Below are 12,804 nucleotides of genomic sequence, written 5' to 3' on the forward strand. Positions count from 1 at the left end.
AGGAGCTAAGGTGTTCGGTGAATTTTGGTCAGTCAGCGAACTTTAAAAATGCAGAGCAAGGAAAGGGTGAAAAAAAGGAAAGACGAGGGATTATAGGCTGTAGGGGAAAAACGTAGCGAAATGCACAACTATTATAGGTACGTTTATTTCATTGTTTAAAAGCATCAAAAGTATTTAGTGGTTTGTTTGGCCTTGAAACTCGCCAATTCCTTAACCTGTCGATGTTGTTTACGTGTGTGTTAATTTTGATTTGTGGCTGTCAGCGACCAAGTGTGTAACATACGTGGATTTATATACTTTTTGTAAACATTGACTACAAGCCGCTAATGAAAACGATTATATTGGTAGAATGATAATTGCATGGCGTATTACATATTCGTTTATAATAATAGATGTATACACATTGGCTTTGGTGCCCTTCCAACTTGCCTTGGTGCCCTAAGATGTAAGCTCTTCTTTAAGGCAACACTTGCCTTGACCTTAAAAAGTTTAAATTCAAAGCCTGTGTTTATTAATCTAATAATCTGTTTGTGATGTTGTTGCTTGTTTGAGAAAGTGGTTTATTGCTGTTGAATTAAAGCATCTGATCGAAGTGCTGATGCAGCAAACACAACAACCGTGTTTGCCTTCTTCCAAAGTCACAATGAACAACACATCTGCCATATAAATCACCTTGAGAGAGAAATTCAATCAGGACATTGTATTAACACTCCAGGGAGGCTAATCCGCTTGTTATAGGAAATGATGAAAGATGTGATCTTCATAAAAGATTATACAAAGTGTTGAAGCAGCAACTCCCTATTTGCCAATTACATGTTTTTTTTTATATAATAGATGGAGCATTTAGAAAACAGCATGTAAGATAATAAATCATTTTTTCACCTTTTCATCTCCTGAATCTATGAAACCCACTGTTGACATTTGAGTCAGATTTCTTTTTTAAAAATCTGATTAATAACTTTAGAGCTAAAGTTGGTAACATGCTTTGTTTTGCCTTGTTGTTTTCACCAAACTCTCTAGATCAAATAGGATACAATCAAAGTAATTAAATAGTGTTTCGTAGAAGATATATTCTTTAACCACATTTAACACCATAAATAATACACTGTTTCAACTGTTTTGACATATGTTCACAAGTTGAAACAGCAAAGTAAAACGTGTGAAGTGAACAAAAAGCAGGTTGACATTTAATATTTATTTTATTATGTGAGAAAAATCTATTTTCGTTGTATTCCTGTATTTAAAGAGAGATTATATCAGCAGATCCGTTTTTAATGAATATTAATTAGCAGATCTTTGTGAAGTGACAACACAGATCTAGACAAGAAAAAAAATATATATTGGTTCCTAGACTCATAATTGTTTGCACCTTAAATGAAAGTTTTAACGATTATTCATCATAATTATGACCAAGAGTTTAAAAAAAGGGGTTCACTTATTGACCTAGTTTAATTTATTAACTTTAGAAAGACAGAAGTAAAAAAAAAAAAACATCTTTAATTTTAAGGGTTAATTATTTAAAAAATAAAATAACAATGATAATGTTATTAAATGGCACGCGGTTGCCGGTTCACTTCCAGGTCGGGAGGGAGCCAACTTGTGACCTTTCGGTGTGGAGTTTGTATATCTCCCTGTGTTGCGTGGGTTTACTCCGGGCACTCGGGTTTCCTCCCACAGTCCAAAAACATACAGAGGTTGATTGAGAACTTGGCTCCGTAGGTCTGAGAGTGTGTGCGAATGGTTGTCTGTCTTTGTGTGCCCTGCGACAGACTGGACTTCTTTCCAGGGTGTCCCCCACCTCTCGCCCAATGGAACTGCGATAGGCTCAAGTCCCCTCGCGACAAAGCGATAAAGCGAAGGAAATAAATGAATAAATTAATGTTATTAAAGCTACTAATATCAGAGTTACTATATGGCGTAACTCTTCAATTAGAATGTTGATGTCTCTATCTAGTGACTACACTAAAGAACTTTAGTAATGAAAGAAATTAAGTGCGACTTCAAAGAGAGTCAATGAACTGAATCATCAATATGATAAAAAGAAAGTAACTGGAACCAACAGGAAAAAAAACCTTAAAAACTAGAAAAGGAGTGCTTTCCTTGCAGCAAAACATAAAGCAACATTATACAGCAATAATTCAATCTTCAATTTCCTTTTTATGTGGGTTCCTGGATACATTTTTATATTTCGAACGTACAAAAACAACATTAATCTTGAACATTGCAATTTCATTTGCATTACAGTTTACATTTTCACCAAAACAATTTGTTTTTATGTGGCATCACCTTATTTGGCCCCTGAGGTTGGGTCTAGATTTACAATTTGCATGTACATCTGCGGATTATCGAGCAGACAAACGTGAGAGATATTTTCAGGCTTCCTGCTACAACGTGGCAGAAGATAAGCAGATTAAGAACAGAAGGCGTCTATTAAAGGAGGAAAAAAGAAAGGCTTTTTCAGGGGGAACGTAAATACGTGTGGAGAAACCAAAGAGGTACGGATGAGGACATGGATTCACTGCATCCTGTCCAGGATTGACGAGGATTGAAGACACAGCGAGAGTGATAGTCGGGGGTCACAGTGGGAGGCGGGAAGTCACGAGGAGTCGGAGTGAAGGATTTAATCCTTTTTTTTTTCTTTTTTTTTCTAAAGACAGACAAGTAGCTCAAGAGGTCTGATGGAATCCAGTGGAGTTGAATCTGTGATAGCTTTTCAGCTAATAATAGATGGAACGATGTCTATAAATAATATTATTACTGGGGTAAGATGTGGCCTCTGTGTGTTGGACACATCTGGTCGATACGTCAAACATTTATTCCCACTGAACTCGACTTGATATTCAAAACTGAAAATGAACATTTTCGCTTGACAAGTATTTCTGCTGTTGCTCCTGCGTCTCCTGAGACGATATGATTGTACATTGTTTCTTCTGGTGGAACCAGACTTTATTAAAAACTACAGAGTAATATAGAAGCTGTCTATCAAGCCCCAGATTAAAGACTGAGCATTATTACATTTGCCCCTTGAGTGAGCGAGAGGGCGCTACGTAACAAACCCACATCAAAATGGTGGCCTCTAGAACGAGGACCAATCATAGATTTGAAAGAGATGCTGAAGAAAATATAGGCGTATGATGGAGTAACTGACAATCTTCAGCTTTACTGGGCCAAACATCCCGAGACATAACAGCCCTTAAAAAAATGTACGAGTGGAAAAAAACCCCTGTGAAGAGTCAGCCTCGTAACACTAGAGCTGGAGGTGTTACCAACAACCGGTGAGACTTCAATCCAGAGTGAGACTCTCAACTTCAGCTCCGAGCATCCAATCAAACCACATTTACATTTTTAGATCTCAGTACGTTGCCAGGCGACCGTAAAAACAGCTCTCCTCCACATGTATAGGTCAAGAGTGGCTACTTCTTTGCTAATGTGTGACATGTACTGTGAAGCAAACAAGCTCTTTTTTTTCATCGTCTATCTTCTAGATCTGTATTCACAGAAGGAACATAATAACGCCTCCACTTCATGCTTAAAATGCTTTTCCTCGCTAAAATGAGTTGTAAAAATCTCCCAAATTCCTGCTGTTAGTCGTGGTTATTAACCCTGTTGTTGTCGGCAGGACCTTTGCCCGCGTATTGTGAATTACTGGTTTATTGTGTTTACAAAATTTGAAAAGGTCAAAAAAAACTTTGAACCTTTGAAACTCAGACTGGATTGTTCTGCACTAGGGATGAATAATGAAAATGGTTAAAACAATTCAAAGGGGTTTTCTTAAAATTGTAGCTTTCCTTTGATATGTGACATGACTGGGATGAGTTCGCTGAGAGGGAGTGAGATGGATAGAGTGTAGTACAATGTGTTGAGAGGGAGCGTTAAGTCAGTCAGAAAGTGAGTCGGAAAGTACCGTTAGCTATTTAACATCTGGACATTTGCACAGAAAAACTGAAAAATTAAAGAAAAACACGGAAATTGTGTTACTAGTTAAATAATTATTTGAGGATTCAAGTTTGAAGGATTGGATTTATTATCTCACTAGTCAGATTATATAATTTCACAGCCGATATAAAATGTTGAATTCATTTTTTAAGTGTTTGAACTGTTATTACACAATCCTGAGGACAGAAAAATTAATTTTCTTTTTAGCTTGTTAGTTGAAGCAACCATAAATCAAAGTGTGTTGTATCACTGCAAGACTGTATGAAAGCTGGGTTTAATAGCTGAAGTTGTTCCGTATAATGGCCTTCAATAGTCGTAGCACAACTAATGTATAAATGTTAGTTGTTACTTTTGAATACAACGTTCTGGTGCTCCAGTAAAAGCGACAGAATAAATTGAAACAAACGCATGTGAAAAGGAGTCTGCTCAAAATGAGAGTGAAGGAATGCAAAAGTCTCTCCGGTTCAGTTTGGATGAGTTGCTATTTTAGAGATTTAACTTAAAAAAAAACAACGTGTAAAGGTATAAGCCCTCCGGCCCCCCCCGCTGGGATGCTGCAGTATTTACCGCGAGGTATCTTGCATTTGCAGCTCTGCACAGACAGCACAACAGGGAATTTCTGTCCTGAGTGATGTCCAGATTTACGTAAACCGTAGATGTGAGCATCAAATGCAGCCGCGGGCTTTGGAGGAGATAAAAATAGAAGCCTCTTTATTGTCCGTCTGCCCACTCAGGTGGCTGACACCTTCATACTTCGCTGCCTCGCTGGATGGGAGCCTGCGAAGATGCCGAAAGACGGAAAGGAAGGAAACACCTTTTTTGGTCCTTCACTTTCTCACCCCTCTGTGTTGATCCTGCACATTTACATTCATTATTTGATTTCGGTGCACCCCCAAACAGCCGGCCCCCCCCGCTCTCTGACACCCACTCTCTTTTTCACTGGCATCTTTCTGAATCCTTCGCTTCCTCGTCCCACATAGACGTGTATGCCTGCTTTCTATCACTCCGTCTCTCTCTTTCTGGAAGCTATGTGTTGCCATGGCAACCACACAATGGACCTGATGAGGCTAATAAGTTGACAGAACATGAAACAGGATTGCAGTTGCAAGAGGGAAAGAAAAGGGAGAAGGGATTTGGGCGCATGAGAAACCATCGACTATAAGAGACCGGAGCAGACGCGTGGAGAGGGTGGAGAGGGTGTTACGATCGGGGGGGTGTTATGAATGTTTTATCAGTCGTTGTGTTACGAGATGGAGGAGATATGATGTGTGTTTTTGGTGGCAGTCCATGCGTTTCTGTCAGGATGTCAGTTCTCTTATATGTTTGTGGCACATGGAGTCATTGAAAGTCTACACTTCACTGTGTGTGTTTTTTTTTATCTCCCCATGTGTGAAAGAAACCCAACAAAAGAAGCTGAAGTCTGGTCTTGTTCAGCTCTTTTCTGGCCACAGCTAGCAAAGTAAATGTTATCTAGGTCACATCATGTTTTTTTTAAGTGTGAATATTTGTTATTCACATGTGCTGCAAAAATATATAAATCTTCCAGCCGCGGGCTACAATCCCTGGATTGTGACTCAAAGGGTCATTTCCATACAGAATATTATTTTTTCATCTTATACAACAGTCAAGATGCATTTAATTTAATTTCAGAAGGCATGAATGTATTTTAGAACATTCAATTATGTTGGGAAATTTCTAGAATTTAATATCGAATTGTTGATTGACATAATAATCTATAGAACACACAAAAAAAAGTATAACCTTTGGTCCTACATTCCCTTCACTTGACAACCAGTTTAAAAAAAACTAAAAAGAAAATTCAAATAAATAATATCAAATTGTTCTGGTACTTGCTAGAGATCTATTTAAGGTCACTTAAAGAGACAGTGTCCGTGTAATAGCCAGAACAAATAGTTAGGTCATAAATCATGGTTTTATATAATGTAATATATTGAAAATAAATAACTTAAATAATGAAATAAAAAAGGAAACTAATTTAAGTGATGACATTTCAAATTGTTCATGTAACAAGAGAAAATAAATTATATTTACAATGACCATCAAACACACATTTTGTGTTTCACAGCATTTTATTAACAATTAATCCAGATTATACTTTCTATTTTTTTTTTTTCATTTTCGCATTTTAACTTGGTCGACTTCTATTTGATTCCAATGTGAATGTGGTGTAAATGACAAAGTGAATGACTAAAAAAATTCTGTTTTGCTTCAGTTTTTTTTAACATTTGACCCCTTCATTAATTTCAGTTTGTGACCAGAATGTCGACCTCTAGATAGAAAAGGAACGAAGTAGACTCTATTTAATCAGTCTTAACTATTGCTGACTTGTTCCATTTGTCAGATAAAGTCAAATTATTAATTCTTTTTTTTTACCGCATCTTTATTTTGTTACAGGGGACTGGAGCCTATCCCAGCTGTTTAGGGTGAGAGGCAGAGGACACACTGAATAGTCTGTCACAGGACACACATAGATTCAAAAAATAATAATAATCAAACCCACACCTACAGACAATTTTGACTTATTCAATGAATTTCTATACGTAAACATGCACAACATATAAAAATGATGCCTGAAGCCGGAATCTAACTTGCAACCTCCTTGCTGCCTATAGTGTGCCTACACTCATTATTAGAAGCTCAAGATACTGTTATCAATTGTTCAGGTACACCGAAGAAAAATTAAGGTTTAATTTATTTTTTATATGAAAAGTTTTACACTCAACTCATCGAACACAATTATTTGCAAAAACGTTCAATAATTAATTGGATTAAACACAGCTTTTTCCAATATTTATTTTTTTCAGTGACGTGTCAAATAATGAAACTAGTCGCACACAAACTAATGGCTGAGAAAAGACAGGGAAAATTGTTTTACATCTCTGACAGTCGGTTCTATAACAAAGTCTAAAGTTAATTAACTGACTGACGGCAGCAAAAGAACTGTCATCAACATCCTCTTCCTTCCCAAAAAATTATTACTTTCAATCAGATACCAATAGAACATCCACCCGATTAAAAGAGAAATATAGATGTGAGTAAGCGCTGGATAACCTAGATTTTCTGGCAAAAGTTCAACAGAGATCAAGGCCATTATAATCACAGGAGAAAAAGTTGTGAGGACTCGACACACACTCTCTGTACTCACTCTAGTGAAATTGTGTTGAAGATTTTTAGGGTATCGACGGCTCCTTAAAGTGGATTTTTTTTCCCCCCAGTTTTGATAGAGTCGACCAGCTCACCTGTGAGCGGGCAGTCGTCGTTGGAGCCTGCAGAGTCCTCCTGGTTGGGGCTCAGGGGTGGGCTGGCAGGAGGGCTGGTGCCGAAGCTGGCGTAGCCCAGCGACGAGCTCACCTCGCTGGGCTCGCAGCTGTGGTTGACTGGCCTCTGCACGTCCAGGGACGAGGACAGAGAGGTGCGCTGTTTGGGCTGGAAGAACAACAAAATGTATTTAGCCTAGGATTCCTTTGAGTGAGGCCCAGCTATATACAGTATATAGAGTATTTATAATAACAGAGTCAATCACACCAGGAGAAGCAGGGAGGAGTGCAGATAATTGCCTGTGAATTGAACTGACGTGTAGACATGAGCTCACGCTGAAAAACATGGAGCTTCCCTTTTTATCTTTAATTTAGCAAAAACAACCTGTCAAATCCTCAGGTATGTGCGTGTGTTGCATGTCAAAAAACTTCATAACACAATTTACAGTCAAACTTCACAGACCAGTAATGCAATTAACTAGTAAAGCACCGAGGCAGCGCATACCTCTGCCAAGGAGCTCATTTCAAATGACTTAAAAAAACAACATATTGTATACTTAAATATTTACTTCTACCATCATTCAAGAATTGTGTTGACGGTCTCCTTTTCCACCGTGCTGCACTCTCTCTTCACTCGTCTTCACCTCTGAATGTTTAACCCATATACTTCATTTACATATATTCAACACATATTCTACATATTGTATCTCATTCTTCCACCTCCTTATTTTCCTCACAATAGATCACTATGCTATCCGTAAACATCATAGTCCCTGGAGAATCCTTCATTACCTCATCAGGGTTGACAAACTTAACGTGGCCAATATATTTATTTAATATGTATTAACTGAACTGGATTTATGATCTTGTGATATTGTCTTTGCATTTGTCCACCTTCAACAAACATTCTTATTATATTTATCTTTTTTTGATTAATATTACCAGGCTGTTGCTCCTAAGCTTTGGAAGGATCTTCTTCTCTCTATGTTTGATGATCTACTGACTCCTTCAAGAAACATCTTAAGACATTTTTATTTGTTCAATCTTTTCCTTGATTTTCTGGAACTCCTGTTGTGTTATCAGTTTTATCTTGACCTTTAAAGTATATACTTTTTTTAATATTATTTTAATTGTTTAAGCGCTTTGTGACCCTGGTCTGGAAAAGCGCTCTATAAATATAAATTACTTACTTACTTATTATTATAGGTCTCTGTGTAGTTGATGACATGACAATATTCCTATCTCATTTTAATTTTTATACGGTGGAAAACTGTCACATGACTTTGTAAACGTATTGCCAATGTATTACAAACAAAACATTTTATGGAGCTGGATAAAAAAAAAAGAATCAAAACAATCAAATAATTTTGACGAGATCCAGATTGATGTCGATCTACAGGACCAGCAAAATCTTAGAGAAGGGTCGTCAAACTCAAAAAACCAAAAAACCCAAATCATATACATCAGTATCTAATTTAGTTATTGAGTGCCATTTTAGCATAACTAGCAATAAATCAATTCTAACTAACTTGCAACCTTTACACAGTTCCCCTTCATTCATTGTATGTTTTAGTTAGAATTTGATTTGGGGCAAACAATATATGCTAAACTCTCATGTTGGCCATATCTGGTCCCCGGGCCTTGAGTTTAACATGTGTGTCTTAAGCATTAAAGGGAATTTTACTCATTTTCTACTCTATATGGACGTTACAGACGAGCAGTATGGAGGTATTTGGATGTTTTTAAGAGTTTTTTTGGACGAAGATGAAGATAAAGACAATTGAGCTCCAGTCGCTAAATTAAAATGAACATTTTGGTCTATAACTCTAAAAGGAACAGATGGTGGGTCATTTTAAGCAAACCTTGCATCCCTGATTCACAACAAGGAACATACACGATGATGGACAAGTCTTACCATTAAAAGCTGAGGACCAAAAAAAACAAAACAATCAGAAGCCAGTGTGTCAGCTAACAAACCCATTAACCCACCAACTTCACTAAACAAATCACATCAGGTCAACGTGTCCTGATGAGTTCACTGCCTCTCTGTTCTGCAAAGAGCTTTAAACAAATGAAGCATAGCGGCTAATACGCCTCCGCTGATGGAGCTGTATGATGTGGACACTGCTGCTTCTTCTTCTTTGGTGATTTCTTCCATGTTTTTAATGGAAACTTCTCCATCTTCTGCTCATGATTAGCGATTCTTAAGAGCAACACTTATAAGAGTCTCTATCTCTGGGCCTCCTCTCTCTCCGGACTCATCGTGAACATCCAATTGCACTTTCAATGGCCATTAGACCTAGTTTAGAAACATTGAGGGGCTCGTTCGCTTATTGTTGAAGGCCAATTATCAGCCATTTTGCTCACTTATGTTCGCGAAAAGCTGGTTAACATTCCAAAGATCCGAGTAATCTCCCAAGAGTCCGTTATCAAAGGATGTGCAAATGACCTTTTGCACCTTTGACAACTAATGAACTTGTTACCAGCTCATTAAATCTGTGTTATTGACAAATGCATCACGTCATTGTATCGCCGTGAGACCACCGTCGAAAATCACGATTATTTAGATTCATGTCGAATTCACGATTATTCAAAATCTATTATTCAATGATTCTTCAAATGTTATATTTTTAATTGTTTAAATTTCACTTTTTTCCTGCTTTGAAAGCATCATTCCTGTCTCTCTTCGGTCAAGAGAGACACATTAGCACCAAATTGAAGTTAATCCTCAACATCTGCTCCTCTCAACAGTGTGTGCACAGGGGACGCTGTGCAATATATAGTTTAATATCAATTAACCTAATTTATCGACGTGCGAAGCCGTTATCTGGATCTCATTTTGATTCATCTTCCAGACACGTTTCATATGGTTGCTGTAGTTTAATGCAAGATTCCTGTTAAGATACAAACCTTGGTTGCAAACTGCCCTGTAAACATGCAAAGAGGAAGAGCAGCTAATGAACAAGTCAAGGCTGATTTGACGTGGACTAATGGTCCAGATCACAGAGCGAGCTGGCAGGTCTCCTACATCTGACTGAGCCGCCGACTTGCACAACACCTCCGAGTGAAAAAAAAACATGCCGTTAAACACCGCTAATGGGTTCGGCTCGGTTGGTTCAGAGCCGCGGAGCCGCTGAGGGAAAGGTCAGGCGCTATTTACCCTCGTACTTATAAACACGCTTAATTCTGCTCCGAGACCTTTCATAACCTGTCAGACTGTGACCAGAAGAGCAAATTGAATCGTTTAGAAAAAGCGAGACGATGTGTTTTCAAGTTTGATACTTCAGAATTCATGCTGTTCGTCACTCATGCGTTTTAAAAGTGATTAAAAAGTCACTTTAATCCATCCATCACCCGCGATTCAAATCCATTACTCTATTGGACTCTATTTTCGAAAGACTACAGACCGGCAACGCAGGTTAAAAGTAAAGCAACGGAACCAAAATATCATGGTCACCTGTAAGCAAATAGAAAACTACATCTATTATGGTTATATATTTTTTCATTCATTTGAATTGATTATTGATTATTATCAATTACTATGCAACGATAGCAGTGCCTGCTTCAATAATTCCCCTAAAAGCATCAATAAACCGAAAGAAAGGAATAATCAATACAGTGTAATACTATTATCCCAAACAATAAAAAATTAAATGGAAGTCCTGAGTGAACACGTAGACTCAATGAAATGTTCAATGGTGTTTTAATTTACTGTGATGCCTCAGTGTCTTTAGCATTTTATCTTATCTATTAATCTTGTGAAGTAATAGCCATTGATTGGGTTAATTTACCGCTCAACTATTATCACTAAGTTCTTGCCTGAGCGATCCTATCAACGGCGGCGCCGTGACGAGATGCGATAAAATAGAAACCTATTTTAGAGGAGCGGCACAGGATAGGACCCCCCACCCTAACCGAGAGTCATCTGATGGATTTCAACACTTTTAGTGCAAGTCTTTATTTATAAAACACCTTTTTCTAGCGAGAGACAAACAAGTTTAAAAAGTTCTTCAACCTGCCATTAGTGAACAAGTTCATCAAAGTTCTTCCTCAGCGGGGGTTGATTACAAATTGAATCAGCAGTTCATCTTTATGTATATTTACATGATGTGAAATTGAAGGCTAATTGAAATCCAAATCACTACGAGTGTCATGGTGTGTGCTTTAGTGACTAAATAATGGTTGACAATACGTTTTTATGGTGGGGTATCAGTAATATCTGCTTATGAAGTGAAAAGGTTTCACAATTCAGGGCTCAATGTAAAGCAAATTTTGAGACTGTTTAACTTGTATCAACCCTCTTCATAATGCTACAACTATTATAGTATTGTGTATTTCACGTGTCATTTTCATTTTCAACCACTGTCTCCATCACGTGTCAGTTCTGGTTCTCATTGTCAGTTCCTGATACTGTAATACTTCCTGAAGAGGTTCTAGGAACTGAAAAAATATACATAACTGTGATACATTGAAGCAGTATAAATGCCACATACAAATCCAGTAAATACGAGCGTGTAATGCCTTCCACTCGGCTGTGATGTGTGACTCCCGCTGGAGGCTTTAAGCATTAGCAACAGTCTGCTCAATTAGCTGAGAGTGACCCACATCCCTCCTGCTGGTTGAGGAGGAAATCTCACCACCCACCCACTCCCTCACTCTCAGACCACCTCACTGAACAGCAGCGAAGAAGAAAGTTTATAAATAGACGGATCATAACATACATTAACGTTACACGCAATTGTTATTTTAGATTAAAAACTATAACATATCCGTGGTGACATATTCAACGTTTGAAGACCAAGTTTACAATAGATCTCAAAGTTTGTATTTGATAAGTTGCTTTGGTATTGGGTGATTTTGGTGCCTTGTTTTTGTTTAGTTAAATTTTACCTTAAAGATCTTTATCCAACGATACAGATAAATACTATAGCTTATAGGAATTTACATTCTATGTATATATGATTTGTGTATCCTATACTTTTGTTATTATTATTATAATTTTTTTAATCAGATGTAATTTTTGTTAATCTTTGAAGAGTCATGGTATTCTGCTATTTTTATAATCAAGTTTGTATGCACTCTGAAGTCTACATTGTGTATTTATTTTGTAATTGATATGATAAGTGAAGGTCATCCTTCTACACAGCATGCGTCAAAACTCTGGCCTGCAGCGTCCAAATCCGTCCTACCAAGTCATTATATGTTGCCAGTTGGCTGGCTAAAAATACATTTCTTATGTTTGTTTTGTGACCTATAAAGAAACAAGTTTTGAATACAAAAAAGGGTTAAAATGATGTCGAAAGGAGTGGAATTTGATGCGAGTGTTTCATAAGATAGAATGAACGTCCAAAATAAAGATAATACCACAATCAAACTCATACTTCCTGTTAGCTGAACATTTTTGTTTCGCCAACGACCTAAGAACGTTAAGATATTATTTTAGCATAAACACTGTGTGATGGAGTTTGACACCCTTGTTCTACACTGTCGAGCAAATATGGTCGTATCAGCAATCAGTCTCTTGCCCATTAACCTCTGATATCTAATGTAGTTTATAATATTAAAACATTTTTCAAACTTTAAAGAGGAA

General features: G+C 37.4%; 1 protein-coding gene across 3 annotated transcripts in view; it reads right to left on the minus strand.

Annotated features, from left to right (window-relative positions):
- The window catches only part of anks1b (ankyrin repeat and sterile alpha motif domain containing 1B), a 186,727-nt gene that overhangs the window by 67,535 nt on the left and 106,388 nt on the right, over nucleotides 1-12,804 (minus strand). For all 3 annotated transcript variants that reach the window (XM_087787324.1, XM_087787323.1, XM_087787322.1), the window contains exon 13: nucleotides 7,197-7,383. In XM_087787324.1, the coding sequence (XP_087643450.1) occupies nucleotides 7,197-7,383 (187 nt within the window). The remainder of the gene's footprint in view (nucleotides 1-7,196; nucleotides 7,384-12,804) is intronic.

Source organism: Callionymus lyra, chromosome 3, assembly GCF_982586985.1.
Source record: "Callionymus lyra chromosome 3, fCalLyr1.hap1.1, whole genome shotgun sequence".
In the NCBI taxonomy this organism is placed as follows: Eukaryota; Metazoa; Chordata; class Actinopteri; order Syngnathiformes; family Callionymidae; genus Callionymus; species Callionymus lyra.